Here is a 20469-nt window from a genome sequence, read left to right on the forward strand (position 1 = left end):
GGTGGTGAGACGAGGAGAGAGACAGCACTGGACAGGAACAAGGTCTTGCCCTGGTTTAGGTGAGAACGTGGCTGTAATGATGGGGACAAGAGTCCAGCGCTCTCTGAAGGTTAAAACCCTCATCCTTTGGATATAGATTGAAAGGGTTTGTGAAGATGCACCCTAGAAGAGAGATGAAGTATCATTTCTAAATTTCCAATTTCAAAAGTTGAGTAGGTGTAGGCTTATATCTCGAAGTCGGAGAATTCAGAAAGAGGATTTCAGAATGGGTTCCAAGGGTAGCAGACGGAAGGAATTCAGGCAGAGCATTAGCCTAGCATTCAAGCCCCAATCCTGGAAGAAAAGAAAAACCATATGAATCTAATTTGAGAAACAACTAATTTGAGATTTCCCCTAAGACATTTATTGATGAAAACAATGCTTTGCTCAGAATGGAATCCCCTGCCGGGCGGTGGTGTCACACACCTTTAATCCCAGCACTTGGGAGGCAGAGGCAGGCGGATCTCTGTGAGTTCGAGACCAGCCTGGTCTACAAGAGCTAGTTCTAGGACAGGCTCCAAAACCACAGAGAAACCCTGTCCTGGAACTAGCTCTTTTTTTTTTTTTAATATTTATTTATTTATTATGTATATACAATGTTTTGTGTGTCTGCCTGCAGGCCAGAAGAGGGCACCAGACTTCATTACAGATAGTTGTGAGCCACCATGTGGTTGCTGGGAATTGAACTCAGGACCTTTGGAAGAGCAGGCAATGCTCTTAACCGCTGAGCCATCTCTCCAGCTCTTCTAATGAAGTCTTATCATCAAGCAGAATAAGATGCCTTGCTGGAGAGGCGGGGCCAGTCGCCTTCTGTCGGCCGCATCTGGCAGCTGTTGTCTCCTCAAAGCCTGTGGGTTTCTTGGAATTCCTCTCAGAAACTGGTTTTACTTTTGTGAGAACTTCTAAATACAGTTTAAACACTGAAAATCAAGCAAAAAAATTAGAAGACATTAAATGGCAACATACCCATTTTTCAACCTTGAAGGAAGAATATTGCATAGGAATACTCAGAAGAGTTGAAACCAGAGACAGAGAGGGGAGACGTGGAAGACTCAAAGGCCATAAGAAAGATACCAGGTAAAGGGACAGACAGGGGCTGCTGCAAAGTCTTCGTGGAGACGGGCTAGAAAGGAAGATGGGTCAAGTGGACGAAACAGGGTGGCCTATACTGTGAACATGGACTATAGGGTCTAGTCAGCTTCTCCCATGGGATATGGCCGTAGGCACTAATGTTGGGAGGCAGAGGCAGGCGGTTCTCTGTGAGTTCGAGGCCAGCCTGGTCTACAGACCAAGTTCCAAGGACAGGCTGCATCAAAGCTACAGAGAAACCTTGTCTCGAAAAAATGGAAAGAATAAAAAAATAAGGAAAAAAGGAAACCATCCTCTGGTCTCTTAATCTAAGATAACAGTTAACAGCTGGGCTGGAGAGATGGCTCAGAGGTTAAGAGCATTGCCTGCTCTTCCAAAGGTCCTGAGTTCAATTCCCAGCAATAACATGGTGGCTCACAACCATCTGCAATGGTGTCTGGTGCCCTCTTCTGGCCTGCAGGCATACACACAGACAGAATATTGTATACATAATAAATAAATATAAAAAAAAAAAAATGCCGGGCGATGGTGGCGCACGCCTTTAATCCCAGCACTCGGGAGGCAGAGGCAGGCGGATCTCTGTGAGTTCGAGGCCAGCCTGGTCTACAAGAGCTAGTTCCAGGACAGGCTCCAAAGCCACAGAGAAACCCTGTCTCGAAAAACCAAAAAAAAAAAAAAAAAAAAAAAAAAAACAGTTAACAGCTATGTTCTAGCCCGATGCTCAGCTAAGACTCTGAATTGTTAGGGCTGTCGTTGGGAGAGACAGCTCAGCAATTCGGAGCACTGGCTGCTCTTCCAGAGGAGCCAGGTTCAATTCCCAGGACCTACGTGGTGGTTCACAGCTGTTCAGTGTAGGGATCTAATGCCCTCTTCTGACCTCCAAAGGCACCATGAAGGCACATGGTACACGGACATACATGCAAAGCACCCACACACATAAAATAAAAACATTAAAACAACAAAACAACCGTTCAGGCCATCAGGGCGCTTCCACTTCTTAGCTGACTTGTTTAAAGCTCTCAAAGTGTAACTATAACCAGCCATTTTCCTTCATCGCCAGCATTCTTTCCAGCTAGTGAAATCCTGGTTCATATTTTACCTCAGTTTTAATCCGTAGTTTAGGGTCAGATTTTTTAAAAATTATTTATTTATTTATTTATTTATTTATTTATTTATTTATTTATTTATTATGCATATAATATTCTGTGTATACATCTGCAGGCCAGAAGAGGGCACCAGACCCCATTGCAGATGGTTGTGAGCCACCATGTGGTTGCTGGGAATTGAACTCAGGACCTTTGGAAGAGCAGGCAATGCTCTTAACCTCTGAGCCATCTCTCCAGCCCTAGGGTCAGAATTTTGAGTACTGATAAATTCTGCTAGTTTGCTGGCTAAAACAAAACAAAACTTCAGGTATTTTAAGAGAAGAAAATCATCAGAATTTAGATGAGACACACACACCCTGCACCCCAGCCGGGAAAGGAACCAGAATCCTTGGCTCTGTGCTGCTGACTTCTAGGGTAGCTGCATTCCCAAGGACAGCAGAACAAAGCCCTGGCCTCTGGGATGTGTCTGTCAATGCTCCAGAGGCTAAATGACAGAAGCCGTGGGTGGTGCTGTCCCTTTGTATACCTGGCTGAAGAACAGCCGAAAAACTGTTTTTTTTTTTTTTTGTTAAATATTTATTTATTTATTATGTATACAATATTCTGTCTGTGTATATGCCTGCTGGCCAGAAGAGAGCACCAGACCCCATTACAGATGGTTATGAGCCACCATGTGGTTGCTGGGAATTGAACTCAGGACCTTTGGAAGAGCAGGCAATGCTCTTAACCTCTGAGCCATCTCTCCAGCCCCCGAAAAACTGTTTTGAGAAAGTTGATCTAGTTTCAGATTTGCTTTCTAGATCATGGATACTAGTCTATTCCTGGGGGATACGGGCCATCTTTACCCTTTATGAGCCAGTTATTGAAATGTCTGAGCTTCCTAGAATGCCACAAAATTTAATGTAAACTAAGTTTCAAACACAGTGCTAAGTACATCAACTTGTTTAAACTTTTTATTATGACAATTGACATATATTAAGTAAAAGAAATGACAAGTATTATAATAAAACATTTTGAAAAAAAAAGTTACAGTTAGGCCAATAGCTGTAAAATGGCTTAGTACACTGAGAATTTCGATCAGACTGTAAGGAGACATTCAACATTTCATTAACAAAAATATCGGCCCCAGCCACAACATATTTTGGGTCTCACGTTGAATACGCACTGCGGTTCTAGTGTTCCTGAAGCCCTGAGCTCTCAGGGTCTGCCGCACCTCTCAGACACAGGCTTTCCTAGACATCAGAATCCTGTTTCCAGTTTTCAGATTCCCGCCCTTGACTCACACCTGCAGGAGTGCTGGAGTGAACATGCACTCCAGCTCTGCTCTGGCTAACAGCACGCTCCTGAGTACACCAGGAGTTAGTCCCGTGCCTATCTTGGAGCTTCTGCCTCAGCTCTCATGGAAAAAAAGCATTTTGAGAACCGTTCCAATTATTTTTATTTTATGCATAGGGAAAATAAAGTATTTTATGAAAGCACATCTGAAAATCCAAGACATGTTCTGATTGGATGCTTCCTGGAACTTAGTTACTACTTTATAAAATAAAGCCAGATTCAAAAGTAAGACAATTTACAAACTCTTATCTCGAATGTGTACTCTTCACATTGAATTCCTTGGTCCGTAACTTTCCAAATGGGTGAAGAGAGCAAAGAAAAATATTTCCTAAATTAGTTGACTACAGGTGAAGGTTACTTAGAAATCATGACACATTGAGAGGGATTTAATTCCTTATAGGAATGGTTATGGGCCAGGCAGTGCTGGCGCAGACCTTTAATCCCAGCACTCGGGAGGCAGAGGCAGGTGGATCTCTGCAAGTTTGAGATCAGGCTGGTCTACAGATAGAGTTCCAGGACAGAGTCCAAAGCTACAGAGATGCTCTACAGATAGTAAATTAGAATGATAAAAGGTGTGGTGGTAGCATGGTGGAATGTGCCCTGACAACTGCCAGTGGAAGTTAAGAGACCAAAATTACCAAATAAGGGGGATTGAAAAACTGAACGTGACGTCCCTCTTGCCAGCTCTCAGCAAGCTGGGTAAGTCTACGGAATGGTCAAACAGTTCAAGTTTTCCTTCTTTCCTAGCCCTGCCCCATTCCCACCTCCATCTCATCATAGTCCATCCCTTAAGTGCACATGGAACCACATGGGAGTTTTAGGCAAGGTACTCACACACTACGATCAAGAACAAAACACACCAACGCCAACAATACCCTAGACACGCAGCATGAAGCCATGCACGGAAAGAATGCCGCTGATTGCCAGATTTGGGGTGTTGCAGCTGTACTGATCCCGCAGATCCACTCACATTGATGTAAACTGTGTATGTGTGTGTGTGTGTGTGTGTGTGTGCGCACGCGTGCGCGCGCGCACGCACAGAGGTGGCCGGGGTATACTCCTGCAGTGGGATGGAGGCTTTGGAAGGTTTTACTCTCTTTTCAAGGGTTGTCCATACAGCAGTGCAAGATTGACATGCACCAATTCTGCTAAAGGGCAACAGAACGAAAAAGACCATGGCACAGGTGTTAAACAATTTGAGGTTTAATTATATAATGCTCCTGTAGATGTCCTAGCATAAACACAACTGTAAAAATGTACATCCTATTTTAGGGTATTTCCCACCTCCCATCCCTTAAAAGCTGTACAGTTATAAAAAAATGTGACTCTCAAGCAAAATAAACTTTTTTTTTTTGCAACATACAAAATAAGTTAAATGATTTAGAAGATCTTGAGCCATTAAGTCCCACAATGACTGTGTTCTGGCTGGCCACAAACATAACATGCAGCCTCCTGGCCTATGACCAGGACGCAATAAATACAGATCAACAAACCCCAAACACTTAAGTCAGACTCCTGAAACGGATGAAAGTCAAGAAAGGAGAGTTAGACCGGCGTGTTCTTAATGTGAAACGTCCAGTGGCAAAAAGAACAAGGCAGGCTATTCAGTCCTCTGCACATTTTCTAGCTTGTACCAGTTTGGCAGAAAAAACAAACCCACAAACATAATTCCTTATTTTTTTTCCTCATTCAAAACGTCTAGAACTTAGTAAATAAATCCCCATTCCTCTGGTAATTTGATATGTTCTTTCGCATATATTGTGTATAGGACAGACATCTAAAACAGCAAGATAAAAGACACCTTGAGCTGAAAGGAGCGCAGCGAATGTGCCAGAACAGCGTCTCCCCAAGCAAAGTGGCACACGTGCAAAACGGGGCAGGGAGGTGTGGACATGGCCTGAGGGGCGGAAATGCCAAGGGAACCGTTCTAAGCAACATGTGAGAGGGTTGGTGTGAGCAGCAGGTGCTGCGTGCACGATCCAGTGCTTCCAGACCAGGTCCACCTTATCTTGGCTTACAACAGTTACATGGGGACGAGTTATCCTCAGCGTTATGCAGCCAGGTACCTAGCAAACATTGGCACTCAAAGGTGTTAACTCATTTAAGTTGGATTGAAATATTTTGAAAATTAAGTGGAGACAACAAAGTTTAAAAACTGAAGCTGGGCGGCGGTGGTGCACGCCTTTAATCCCAGCACTCAGGAGGCAGAGGCAGGTGGATCTCTGTGAGTCTGAGGTCAGCCTGGTCAACAGAGTAAGTTCCAGGACAGCCAGGGCTACACAGAGAAACCCTGTCTCAAAAAACCAAAAAATAAAAATAAAATAAAACAAATAAAAGCCACTGAAAGCAAATGCCTCTTCCTTCAGGATCGGGGACAAACAGTGAGAACATACACCAGCAGTTAGCTTGCCACCTCCGCGGTTTACAATGGGAATGGAGGATAAAACAGGAATGAATTTATTCTGAGAGTTCAATAATGGACCATATGAACACAGACAAGGACTATGTAGGTTACAGCACACATGTGGTCTTGGCATTCTCTGACTCTCATGAGAACCAGAAATATATTCTGAGAATGTCAAACCAACAAGAAAAACTATTTTTCTCTAAACTTTCTATAACTGAATCATATTCATAATTTTGTCACAACTATTTACCTTATATTTTTTATAAGTAAGTTCATGATGAGTTTAGTATTCTAGTAGTCATCCAGGAAGTTTTGTGTATACACATTTCCCCTTAAGAAAACTCTTGGTTTGAACACCTGTTCTAAAGCGGGAACACTATCCTGAACCAGAGACCGGCTTGGCTGGCAGCGGGCCGTGGAGCCACAGCATTATCTGAATGTTAAGATTTGTTTTGTCTCCGGAGAGAACAGTTAGCAGTGGCTAGTACCTCTGCTTACAAATGAGGCTGACAGGAACTCCATCCTTCCCACTCAAAATTACCAGCACATTCTCCATCCTTCCCACGCTCAAATTAAACAAGTGTCCACGTTTTCCTTAGTAGATGTACTCTGCCTAAATGTCTGTGATATAGGATAGGTCCTAGCCACTAGAAAGTGAAAAGAGAGTAACATTGTTAGCAATCTTCCCCCCCACAACAATGCCATCCATTAATATCTGAAGTTCTTGGTTCTTTGGCAGATCACTTTTTAAAAAATAAGTTACCAGTAAACATGAATTCATTCTTAATGAAACTCTTCTTTATGCTCTGAATGTGCAACCTTGACAACGATGCCAAGGAACCCTCACTGTGTTATGTGCACATCACTTTGCAGTAACGTTCTACAATAAACACTAACTTGCCATCTCACCAGTACAGTCTGAGTCCTTTTCCTACGCTGTTTCAAATCTGGCGAGTCTTCAAACTTTATGGCAAAGTAAACCCTCTGAATACTACTGTATCTTCCCATGACGCCTACGCTGTAGACTAAGAGTCTGAGACAAGCTCAATGCTTGTATTTCAAAAGGTACCAGGGAGTGACTGGTGTTACTAAAGGGGATACAGATCAGTTGAGAACCTGCATCTATCAAGGATTGAAGATAGCGACCTGACTTCCTTAAGACCTGACTTACTGCTTGCCCTTCCATCCTCCAGTTCTCAATGGCTGTATTGGAATTTTTGATACACATTTATTTTGACAGCAGCAACAGAGACCTCACTGGGAAGATCTTCCAAGTGAGTATTTCTGAGAGATAACAGACTCTGAGGGACAGAGTCTTAAACACTAAATACGGCAGGAGTTCTACCCAGCACGCATGAGGACCTGGATTTGATCTCCAACATGAATAGAAACAACAAAAAAAGTCAAGCAGCAGCACTCTCTGGATACTAAGAATCAGTATGGATTAGCTGCCCGGATTACTACTGATAGCCAGTTGGTTAGTGAGAATGTAAGGTTAGAAGGGAGACACTCAAGTTTAGTGAGGATCAGGTAGCACATAGTGGTTCTGAACCCGCCAATGGGACATTTGCTAAGTGGGAAACTCAGTCTTTACTGTGAAAATCACCATGGTTTTTCCATGACAGAAGTTACTTCACATTCTGCTACTGCTGCATTAGCTACTCGCCTGTGCCTTCTAAGCGTCTGCATAAACGGTGAGAATTGATAGGTGGATGCAAGAGCTGGTGTGTGCAGAGCTGGAGACAGGCACAGGGAGAGCTGCTACACCAGGTGGCTCTCTCTGGTGGCAGGGCTGAGACCTTCTGGGGGGGAGAGGAACCACTTACCATGCTCAAGTAGGAGTTCTTGTCTGTTCTAGACAGTTAAGGGTTTACTTGGCTGGAAGGGAGCTTAGCAAGCGAGTGTGGCTCCCTCCGGTCCTTTACTTCCTGCGAATGTCAGCCCACCCGTCCTCCCAGCACAAAACTGTTGTGCAGTAAAAAGAAAAAGAACCACAGCTGGTCCTGTAGAGCAGCTGCATCCTTGGGTTTTCTTTAAATACAAGTTCATCACTAGAATCAAAGCAAAAATATTATCGGTCAAGTTCTCCAGAACTAAAGTGAAACAGGAATCCAGTAATGGAAAAAATAAAATCAGCACTAAACTTTAAAGGCCAAAATTTAACGGCAGTATCTGTCGAGGAACAGAAAGTAGGAGCACAAAGTTTCCAGAGAGGTCTTTATGAAGCAAGTCTAATGGCAGCTCTTAGTGATGAAAAAAAAGTGGTCTACTGTACACTGGCTACCACATACCATGCTTAATCGGAAAAGAAGAATGATGTTCCCTGGGCCAGCAGCAGATACGGTCCGTCTGTTGCCGGCAACACTCAACACTGGAACAGAGAACCTGGATCCTGGGCAAAGGCACCCACCGAAGCAATGCTGAAGGCTTAGGCTGTGCCCAAATCACAAATGCTACAGCTATATGGGCTTAGGGCTGTGCCCGAAACTAAGATCAGGTTCCCATTTTAGTGCCAGCTATGACCCGTTAGCTCATCAGAAACCGCCGATTCCTGAAGCAAAGGGCGAATCCTTAGAGTGTTGAGAGGTTTGAACGGAAGCAAACCAGAGGCTCGCAGTTCTGTTGGTTGTGTGACTATCAATGGATTTCAATAGACGTACAGAATGGCCAAATGCCAGAACTACATTCAAGTCCTGCTAATGTATCCAGGCAGACAGAAAATTCCAACACACACACACATACATACACACACACCCCACATGCTTAAACTCAAAAACTAAAAACCTCCCAAAGGAACTGCTTTGTTTGTAGACTTCAATTTGAAGTAGATACTAAAGGGTAAGAACAGACCAGTGAGAGTTCACCTGAAAATCCCTTCTGGGTCTTCAGATGTGCTAACAGACCACTGTCAGCTTAGCATCTCCACGTAGGCTGGGTTTAGATGATCATATTCAAATCACATCTCAGCTAGTTAACACCACATAGCCGGGAGAGCTAACACTACAGTGTACCCGCACGGCAGGGAAGCCCACACTCACTCTGCACCAGCTCCCCACCCGACACGGTGCACACGAGCTACTGCAGACTCGCCGCTAGCACGATCTGGTTGCTGTGGTATCGTTATACCATTTCCTATACAGATGCTTTTCAGATGATTTTGTGTGTCTGATTTTCTTTTAAACAAGAAACTCTACTGTAACAGAAACTTAGGGTAAAGTGTTGTTAGAATGTACTTCCATGGTCTCTTCTTTATTAATGTGTGGTAACTCCAAAAGCAAACAAACTGATTTCACGAAGGCTACTACTAAGTGGCGTATGTACGATGTTGTATCTACAATTCTCAAACTGCAACAGTAGACTGACCTTTAAACAGTTTGTTAATCACCATCTATGCCATGAGTGTTAAATATAATATATATTTAATATGAAAAGCTAGAGCACAGGTGCTTCTCCCGCCCTAAATTCTGCTTTGGGCCCTCACAGATTCGGAATGCATTCGTATCCACACTTTTCACAAAGTCAGGAGAGCTCAGGAAATATAAAGTCAAAAATATACAAATCTTTGTTGTTATAATAATAAGATTTTTTTCCCATGAATGAAATTACCAAGGACCATGAACTTGGAAAAAGAAAATCAAAAGGAATTTACAGCAATTATTAATCTTCAAAGTTCAAAACTGGTCACTTCACAGAAAGACTTCAGGATTTGTTGAAATTTCTCTTGTAAAAAGTCGTTCTGTAGTGGCGTTTTCTAGGAAAATTAAACAGCTTTTACTAACTGGCCCGCTGGTGTGAGAGCTACCGTGGAATAAATTAGCACAAAAATGGAAAGAAGTCTTATAACTGTTCACTGTTACAGACATAATCAACAAGGTCAGTCACTCGCAAAAGCTCATCTTCATCCTCCTCCGGGGCCCCCACCTCTTGTCCACCACTTGTCCCATTGGGGGCTAGATTCGCACTGGCCGTGCCACTGTCCTTGGGGGTCTGGGACTTTTCAGTTGGCTTGCTCATCAAGTTCTCAATGGCTTTGCCTGGGCTCTGTCCGTTAGTGGAAGGCAAGTCCACTAGGCTGTAGTCCAATGGGCTCCCTACTTTGCCCACGTTCTCAAAGTCCTCTTCCTCGTCGCTCTCTATCCGATAGGGCTTCTTGCTGCTCTCCTGCTCTGAGGGCAGGGCCCTGGGCTGGCTGTCGTGGGGAGGCTGCTCTGCATCTCCACGAGCATTGTCGCAGCTCTCCTCGTCCGTCTCAATGCGGTGGAGCCGCTTGCGGGATGGTTTGCCTTCCTCTTCATCATCCTCACCTGCGTCTGAGTACTCATCCGTGCTTCGGCCCCGTTTCCGAACAGATCGCTTAGGCGCTTTTGTGACCTCATCATCTTCAGAGTTCTTGGTCATATAGCTCTCTAGAATAAACAATATTTAAGTTGTTGACACAATTAACCGTAAACAGGCTCAAGCACGCCTATCTTTCCCACCATGCTCTGCAATAAACGGACTGATAGATATCCAACTCCCACCGCCAACAGCAACAATGCTCAATAAGATCAGCTGTGGCCGGGCGGTGGTGGCATAAACGCCTTTAATTCCAGCACTCGGGAGGCAGAGGCAGGTGGATCTCTGTAAATTCGAGGCCAGCCTGGTCTACAAGACTGAGTTCCAGGACAGGCTCCAAAGCTACAGAGAAACCCTGTCTCAAAAGGAAAAAAAGGATCTACTGTTTATTGACTTCTCTGGGGGAGCGGAAGAAGAGGGTCTGATGGTCCCTGAGTTAGGCGAGGGTAAACTGATAGAACCGAGAAAGTCCTCTTTTCCTAACCGAGGGCTGGGTAAACATGTGAGGAGGGAGGATTAGAGCCGCAGGAAGGCATGGCGGTGCACACCTGTGACCCCCATCTCGGGAAGCAGAGGGGGATCATAGATGCAAGAGCATCCAGGTTGTATGAAATCCTTCTCAAAACACCAAAAACCAAAGCAAATTACCAGGCATCACTGTACACCATACAACTTTGAAGACACTAAACTCCTCTGGTATTGAGGGCCTTTGGGATCCAGGCCCAAGCTCACTTCAGGGTTCAGATGGCTGCTACAACCGAAAGGAACTTCTTTGTTAGGGATCTGTGAGTGAGCAAACTTTCTCACTCACGTCTGGTTCAAACACTTCTCTTTATTCTTCTGCCTCTATTCTAATTCTCCTCACCTACTTCTAATTCCTCCTAACTTCTCCTCTAGACTCCCAAAGGCCCAAGTAATAACATTAAATGCTTTAAAAAGGTGGAAGAAGCCGGGCGGTGGTGGCGCACGCCTTTAATCCCAGCACTCGGGAGGCAGAGGCAGGCGGATCTCTGGGAGTTCGAGACCAGCCTGGTCTACAAGAGCTAGTTCCAGGACAGGCTCCAAAACCACAGAGAAACCCTGGCTCGAAAAACCAAAAAAAAAAAAAAAAGGTGGAAGAGTCAAGGTCATTTAAAATTAACTTAGAGGTCTGGATTAACAAAATGAAGTGGCTATCATAAATCCTATTAAAAATTTTAGAAGATTTAATTTTGTGTACATGTGTGTCTGTGTGAGTGTCTATGACACGTGTACTGGTGTTTGCAGCCATCGGACTCGCTGAAGCTGCAGTTACACATGGCTGCGAGCTGCCTGATGCTGGTGTTAGGAACTGAACTTTGGTTCTCTGGAAGAACCGGAAGTTCTCTTAACCACTGAGCCACCTCTCTCTCCTACTCCCACAAATGAATATTTTAGACCTTGTCCTATCTATAATAGTTTGTACATTTTCTGTATAGTGTAGTTCATGGGGTTACATACCAAAGAGTCCAGCGGAAATCCAGTGAAGTCGGGAAGGATGACAGTTAACAGGGTGTGAACGTGCTTAGCTACTCAGTGCACGAGAGGTATTTTAAAATAGAGCAAAAGCAACAACAAGGAGCAGAGTAAGGCACAAAGCAAGTCAGAAGAACTAAATACAACGGAACCCATCAAAACTAGCATCCGGGGGCTGGAGAGATGGCTCAGCAGTTAAGAGCACCAGAAGATCTGACCTGAGTTCAGTTCCCAGCACCCACAGGGTGGCTCACAACCAAACATTTATAGTGGGACTTGACACCCTCTTCTGTCATGTAAGCATACATGAAACTACAGCACTCAAAGACACATAATACATGAATAAATAAGAATGACTTAAAAAATGTAGCATTCTATCAAGAGTGGTTTATTTAAATTATAATTAATAAATGGGGTAAAAGTACTAGGATTTATTCTAATCACACTAGTGATTATATGCATTTAAAAAAAAAATCAGCCAGGCAGGAGGCACAAACCCTTAATCCCAGTACTTGGGAGGCAGAGGCAGGTGGATCTCTGGAGTTCCAGGCCAGCCTGGTCTACAGAGTGAGTTCAGGACACTTAGGGCTACACGGCGAAACCCTCCTGCTCACCTTCACTCTCTGAGCTGGAGAGCCTGCGCTTGTGGACTCGCCTGATTTCTTTACCACGTCGTATACTTTTCTGGGAACCGTCGCTTTCTGAATCTTCTTTGTAGTTAATCTGTCTTTTCTGGTTCCTTCTTGATCGTCTTCGCCGGGTTTCTACAAAATCATCACTAAAGTCATCGCTAAAGTCACTTTCTGTTTAGAGGGGAGAAAAAGAAGGGGAACAAAGAAGAACAAAATTTAAATCCATTGGTAGTTTAACAGGTTCAGGCTATAAAAACAAAGTTAATTGAGCTCAGTTGTAAATATTTTTGTTGAATAAGTTTTATAAATTTTATTTCCTTTTCAATAAAAATTAATTTACCAAATATCACAAATGTATACTTGTGGATTTTCTCAGCCCAGGCTGGCCTTGAACTTCTGCTCCTCTTGGCACCACTTTCTGGGAACAGATTACAGGTACACACCACCACAGCTCCGTCCCCAGCAGTGAGAGAAAGGAAAGCTGTAAACTCCTGTTCTCTAACACGCCACATTGCACTCCGCTGACAACAACCAGTGGGTCAGAGTGCAGAGTAAGCTGGCGTGCCTAGCCACAGCAGGACGTCTCCATGACAACCACCTCCTACAAGGCTCAGGGACCCTGACAGCAGAGGGATGGGAAGACTGTGGGAGACAGGTGGGGACGAGAGCCACACTGGTCTCTGGACAGGAAAAGGACAGTGCACTTAAACTCAGAGCTAGGGATCTCTGCACACGATCACATTCGAGCATGCAGGAGGAAAGGGCTCACGAGCTGAAGGACTCAAGAGGGACTGATGGCTTCTGGGGGAAACAGAATCACATCTGTGGTAAGGTGTGGCCCCAGATAGGCAAGTTCCAATGGATGGTCTGAAACTCACAAGTTCACAAGCAACACAGATTGGATTTGGTAGACTTAAAAAATAAATAAAAGAAAAAAGGTATACCATATGGTTGGAAGAGGGGAGAGGGTGGGTCTGGGGGGAGCTGGGGAGAAGTGAAAGAGTTAATATAATCAAAGTACATTTTATGCTTGTATTATGAAATTCTCAAAGGGAAAAAACATATTCAAAAATGTAATGGTTTAATCACAGCAAACATGTTTTTTAATATTTCTCTATTATCATTCCTCAGTTTGTAATTACCAAATGAGTTTTTGGATTGCATTGTTAGAATGTTTTGATTTTAAAAAATGAGTTTTATAACAAAAATATTTAAATGACTTTTGGAGTGAATTAGAACAGAACTTCCAGTTTTTAAAACCAGCTCAAAGACACTTCCTCCCCTTTGCATTGAGAGGCAGCACTCTCAGCTGGCAGGGAAGATGTGTCTGGGGCGCAGCATCAACTGGATTGAGACAGGCTTTCCACACGTAAAGCAAAGCACATCTGTTATCAACAGCATGCAAATTCAGGTTTCCAAAATAACTTTTATTAAACTTTCCCCCATTTATTTATTCTCTCTCTGTGTCTCTGTCTCTCCCTGTTCATGCGTACATGCGGAAGTCAGAGGACAGCATAAGGGAATTGGCTCTTTCCTTCTGCCGTAAGGGTCCTGGAAATCAAACACAAAGCTGTCAGGCTCAGGAATATGCACCCGACACTCACTGAAAATGTTTTTGGTCAGAAGTTTTTTTTTTTTTTTTTTTAAATTGTTTAACAACAGGGTCTCACCATATACCCCTGGCTGGCCTGAAACTCGTTATACAGACCAGGATGGCTTGAAACTCGTTATACAGAACAGGCTGGCCCTGAAACTCGTTATACAGAACAGGCTGGCCCTGAATGTACAATGATCTGCCTGCCTTGACCTCCTGAGAACTGGTATTATAGGCATGGTTCACCAAGTACAAACCAAAAGAATCTTTGAAAATACATTTTTTAGTTTTGTTTTGTTTTTCAAGACAGGGTTTAGCTGTATAGAGCTGGCTGTCCTGGAACTTGCTCTGTAGACCAGGCTAGCCTCAAACTCAATGATCTGCCTGCCTCTGCCTCCTGAGTTCTGGGATTAAAGAAGTGCGTCACAACCACCTGATTTAAAAATACATTTACTTGGCACTGGAGAGATAGAAGACTCAGTGGTTTAAGGCACTGGCTGTTCTTCCAGAAAACCCAGATTCAATTCATAGCACCCACACAGCAGCTCACAACTGTCTGTAACTCCAGTCCCAGGAGATCGGACACCCTTTCACAGACACAACAACAAAACAAAGAAAAATCACTCAAAAGAAAAATAGTTTTAAGATTTATTCAGTCAATGTTTGACTCACTTTATCTGTTTCACATACTTAAGTACTAGAAGTTGAGTAAAGGCATCTCAGGAATAAAAGTTTTGCAAGCAGAACGTTTAAGAAGCCCTGGTGTGCTGGGCGGTGGTGGGGCACGCCTTTAATCCCAGAACTCGGGAGGCAGAGACAGGTGGATCTCTGTGAGTTTGAGGCCAGCCTGGTCTCCAAAGTCAGGACAGGCCCCAAAGTTTTCTCAAAAATACTCGGTACCAGAAGGATTTATCATTAACATTCTAAGAACTGATATGAAGGTAACACATTAACTGACATGAATTTTCTCAGATGTGCTCTGGGTGAAAAAAAAAGGGACAAGCAAGTCATCAGAAAAGGACTCCAGTGTTTCATCTGGAAGCCTCAGTCACAGCTAAGGACAATTCCAACACCATGTAACTGCGGAAGTCACAGAGCAATGAATGGAACTGCTCGCTACAACAAAAGGCATTTTACCGGAGTCTCTACTGTTCTCCTCGGACTCCTCCTCCTCCTCTTCGTCATCATCAGAGTACTTTTTCTTTGGGGTCTTTCTCCTCAAGCGCCTGCTTTGCCGCATTGGCCGAGACGGATGCCGCCTCAGTCTGCGGCCACAGAAGTCCATGTCACTGTCCTCGTTAGATGGCGGATCTTCTTCGCTTTCATCTGGGTTTTCATCAGACACAACGAACTCATCTTGAGACCTGTGCAGGAAAACCCAGACATGTCACAATGGTGTACTCAGGGCTTGTTTGTAAAGGCACAGTTAGAAGTGAAAACCAGTTTCAATAGTTCCAAACACAAGCTGTAATGAATCATGCAATAGTAAGTAATTTTAAAGGCACACTTGGAAAATTATGTCAATTCCCATCTATAAATCAAATATCCTATCACTTACCGTTCTCTTTGTAGAAGCTGTGAAGACCAACTGAAACTAAATTTCACACATAAACTTCTTTCACTGGCCTCTTTGGGGGCATCTTAAATCCAACACTACTTCCCATGCCCCTCTTCGTCTATCTGCCAGCCTGATATACACATTTTCAATATAAAAATGCTGACTGCGTATGGGGAGGGACGGGGCACTTGTGCTGCGCGCGGATGCCAGCTGACAACTTGTCCAGGTGGTGCCCTCCAAGTCAGTCTGGCAGGACTGGGTGCTCAGCTATCAGGTATTGAGAACCTTCGCCCATCAATAACCCAGACCAGATCTTGGTGCACATCCTGAATTCTCCTTTCACCTCATACCTCAAATCTTTGGGTGTTTTGTTTTTAACATTTTTAGGACAGAGTTCAAATCTGTATGCATGACAAAAGAAGAGAAATAGAAAGAGCTCACTCCATAACTTCTCTTTTTTATGTTCTGGTTGTGGCTTCACCATAGCATTGTCTATTTTATCCCCATATTCTTTCTGCTCAGGCAGTTTCCTAACTATCCTCCACCTTGGGCAGGAGCTTCTCTGTTCAGGTTGCTTACTTCTCTCACCCTAAACTCTCTAAACGCATGCGTCTGCTCAGAATATTCATCTTAACATGTCTTCTTCAGTGAGGTCCCCACCACCGCAGATGGACCCTAACTTTCCTCGATCTATGCTATAGGCAGTGCAGGGCACCTTTTCTGGGGTTTATACACTTCCTACTACATCTACGACGGAACGAAAAGGAGAGCCACTTCAGTACAATTCAGACGCGCTCTGTAGAGAAGGCATTCTAACCCTAACACTGGATTAGCTGCCTCTTGTAACCTCTACAGAGTACCAGAAGACAGTAACTACTTACTTCTTTTATAATTTCCCACACTTGATTAAAAACCACTGATGGACTGGGTAAGAGAAGGCAGTATAAAGAAAGACGTCAATAAATAAAACTTCAATAATAGTTAATCAAAGTTAGATACAATTTTAAATATTAAACAATCATAAACATAGCTTTAATTTTAATCTAAAATGAATCAAAATGAGGACTCTTCAAATCTGCTTTAAACATCTTGAAAATCCAGACTGCAAGCAACAACCTAGCACAGCCAAGGCTCTCGGGACCTGGCTCCGGCCACATACCCGTCACTGATCTTGAATTCGTCCTCACTCTCTTCCTCATCTAGGTTGCTATCACTATCAAGATCATTAAGTCGACGGCGTTTCTTCCTGCGGGCAGCAGCTGCTCTCTGAGGCCGTTTGTTCTCCTTTCGTTCTTCATCCAAAATGGTAGAGATGTCTTTCCCACGGTGACCTGTGATGGTGGAGATATCTTTTCCTCGGCCAACCCCTGAGAGAAGAGATAACTGCATGTTTATCTGCTTTATTTTCCTTACAACTGTGCAGGCTGCTTACAACGTCAGCTGACAATGTCTACAGAAAGAATTAACACGCCCATCTTACTAAACACACATTCACAGTGCAGAAGGTCCTGATCTAGATTCCGATTTGATAGATCACTTAGTGATGCCTCCCTCCCTCCTTTATTTCACTGCCTTTTAGTCGAGGGCTGTTAAAAAAAACAAAACAGGGGCTGGAGAGATGGCTCAGAGGTTAAGAGCATTGCCTGCTCTTTCAAAGGTCCTGAGTTCAATTCCCAGCAACCACATGGTGGCTGACAACCATCTATAATGGGGTCTGGTGCCCTCTTCTGACCTGCAGGGATACACACAGACAGAATATTGTATAAACAATAAATAAATAAAACAAACAAACAAACAAACAAAACCTCTCTGTGCAGCCCAGCTTGGTCTTGAATTTGTGATCCTTGTGCCTCATCCCCCTGATCTGCAGATTTGTATCAGCTTACTTAGCCCAATACTCTTTATTGTATTATCTGAGTGTTTTGCTCACATGTATGTGTGTGTAGTACATGCATGACTGGTATCTAAGGTCGGAAGAGAAATTTGAATTCCCTAGATTTAGAGTTAACATGGTTGTGAGTTACAAGTGGGTACTGGGCACCTGACCTAGGCCCTCTGTAAGAACAAGGGTTTTTATCCTGGGGTCATCTGTTTAGACCCTCATACAGTTCGTCAGTTCTTTCTTGACTTCATTTTATATTGTGTGTGTGTGTGTGTGTTCACACATTCCAAGGCAGTGCTGGGATTAAAAGCATGAGCCGCCAGTGCCTGGCGCGACCATCTCTTAAAGCAGCTTGGAGATTTCTGGTGCAGTCACAAAGCTGTCCAGTTGTCTCCTCACTCGGAAAAGAAGCCGCACACCTGTTAGCATTTGCTCAAGAATCTTCATGAGTCAGGACAGAAAAAAATTGATAAAGATGTAAAGAAAAGATCCAATTTTGGTCAGACGTGGTGGCGTACGCCTTTAATCTTAGCACTCGGGAGGCAAAGGCAGGCGGATCTCGGAGTTCGAGGCTAACCTGGGCTAGAGAGAGAGTTCCAGGACAGACCCCAAAGTTACAGAGATAGCCTGTCTCAAAAAAACAAAACAATATCAACAAAAAGACACAAAACAAAGAAAAGACGCAATTCTGAAAGGCTATAATATCAGTTTCTTTATAAAAAACCTGCTTATTAGCCGGGCGGTGATGGCGCACGCCTTTAATCCCAGCACTCAGGAGGCAGAGGCAGGCCGATGGGAGTTCGAGGCCAGCCTGATCTACAAGAGCTAGTTCCAGGACTGGCACCAAAGCTACAGAGAAACCCTGTCTCGAACCCCCCCCCCCCCAAAGAAAACCTGCTTATTGATCCATTCTAAAATTTTCACAATAACAAGAGAAACCAGAAAGTTCTACATCAGAGCATTAGTACCTGGCTAAATAACACTTTAACAACCTTATGAGTTTTGTATAGTGCTATTCTAAAGACAATTAAGGCTGGTCATGGCGCAGGTCTTTAATCCCAGCACTCAGGAGACAGAGGCCGGAGGATCTCTGTAAACTAAAGACTGGTGTGGTCTACAGAGAGAGCTCCAGAACAACCAGGACTACAGAAAGCTACCTTTTATCAAACAAAATAGAAACAGACAAACAAAAGAAACAAAGAAAGAGTAGAGAAGGCAAATAAATGAGTAAATTTATTTTTAACAAATTTATACTGTCATTCAGATTATCCACATATTTTGAGGATTTGCTGTTGCAAAGACAATAGGAAAGCTTCCGGAGTATTCTTATTAGAACCAGACATAAACTGATTGATAAAGGAATTTAAAAATGTTATATTAGATCATACAAAAATTAGTAATCAGTTCTGATGTAATGCAGCAGCACTATGTCAGCAAATTACTTGAATATGAGGGAGTTCATTCAGTGTTAGCACTGGGGAGAAATATGTGAAAAGGAACAAATGTGAGACATACCCCCTCCGTCAGCCTCCTTGATATCATCTTCTATAGCTTCATCAATCGCTTCATCAAACTCATCAAACCTAAAATGAACACAGTAATCAGATTGCAGACTGTACCTGTGTTGATTTCCAAAGACTACCTACACAAAGTGGCCCCAAGAGTCTGTTTGTGTCCCCACCCAACTCATATGTGACGGTCAATGGCATGGGTCACTCATGAATATGATTAAACAGGAAGAAAAAAAGAGAAACCAGGAGTGCCTTGGCTTCTTCTGCCATGAGAAGTTAAAGCAAGACAACGGCCCTATATGTAAAGAAGCAGACATCAAATCTGTCCTAGAGAACAGCTACCACGTGAGCACAGAGAAGGTGCCCTGGAAAAGTCAGAACCAGGTCCCTACAAACTCCCAGTCTGTCAGGACTGTGACCTCGGGAGCCGAGGATCTGTCAGGACTGTGACCTCGGGAGCCGAGGATCTGTCAGGACTGTGACCTCGGGAGCCGAGGATCTGTCAGGACTGAGACCTCGGGAGCCGAGGATCTGTCAGGACTGTGACCTCGGGAGCCGAGGATCTGTCAGGACTGTGACCTCGGGAGCCGAGGATCTGTCAGGACTGTGACCTCGGGCTCTGTGGATCTGTCAGGACTGTGACCTCGGGCTCTGTGGATCTGTCAGGACTGTGACCTCGGGCTCTGTGGATCTGTCAGGACTGTGACCTCGGGCTCTGTGGATCTGTCAGGACTGTGACCTCGGGCTCTGTGGATCTGTCAGGACTGTGACCTCGGGAGCCGAGGATCTGTCAGGACTGTGACCTCGGGAGCCGAGGATCTGTCAGGACTGTGACCTCGGGAGCCGAGGATCTGTCAGGACTGTGACCTCGGGAGCCGAGGATCTGTCAGGACTGTGACCTCGGGAGCTGAGGATCTGTCAGGACAGGACTGTGACCTCGGGAGCTGAGGATCTGTCAGGACTGTGATCTCGGGAGCTGAGGATCTGTCAGGACTGTGATCTCGGGCTCTGTGGATCTGTCAAGCCTCTGGAACTGTGGAACATTCATGCTTTCTGAGAGCTATGCAGCTGGTGGCATTTCCACACAGGAGGACACCATCAGCATGTGCGGAAGGCACTCTACACTCACACTCTCTAGACAGCAACTTTAGCTTTCTGGATTATAAAGTCCTGACCTGTGACATCTGTAAAACAAATGTCAAATAAATGACGATGGCCATGTGACAAAACTTCAGACACGGAAATTTTCCTTATGCATGGTTCTCATAAAATGCTTTGCTTCAATCATATAAACATAAAAGCCATTCCTGGGATACAGACTATACAGAACCTGATGTGATGTCCTTCTGTACACGTGTTGCTTTTACTGGTTAATACTAAAGAAGCTGCTTGGGCATATGACAAGGCAGAATAAAGCAAGGCGGGAATTCCAAGCAGAGTTAGAGGAAAAAGAAGGTGGAGTCAAGGAGACAGCCGCCCTGGAACCT

The 20469-nt window shown here is 44.1% G+C and overlaps 1 protein-coding gene across 1 annotated transcript in view; it reads right to left on the reverse strand.

Annotated features, from left to right (window-relative positions):
* Window positions 1-3271: 3271 nt before the first annotated feature.
* The window catches only part of Rsf1 (remodeling and spacing factor 1), a 106446-nt gene continuing 89248 nt past the window's right edge, over window positions 3272-20469 (reverse strand). Inside the window, exons 12-16 of the mRNA XM_057755919.1 lie at window positions 18987-19054; window positions 16749-16956; window positions 15169-15395; window positions 12420-12608; window positions 3272-10382 (exon numbers count right to left, since the gene is read on the reverse strand). Coding sequence (XP_057611902.1) covers window positions 9814-10382; window positions 12420-12608; window positions 15169-15395; window positions 16749-16956; window positions 18987-19054 — 1261 coding nt within the window. The 3' untranslated portion in view covers window positions 3272-9813. The remainder of the gene's footprint in view (window positions 10383-12419; window positions 12609-15168; window positions 15396-16748; window positions 16957-18986; window positions 19055-20469) is intronic.

Source organism: Chionomys nivalis, chromosome 23, assembly GCF_950005125.1.
Source record: "Chionomys nivalis chromosome 23, mChiNiv1.1, whole genome shotgun sequence".
In the NCBI taxonomy this organism is placed as follows: Eukaryota; Metazoa; Chordata; class Mammalia; order Rodentia; family Cricetidae; genus Chionomys; species Chionomys nivalis.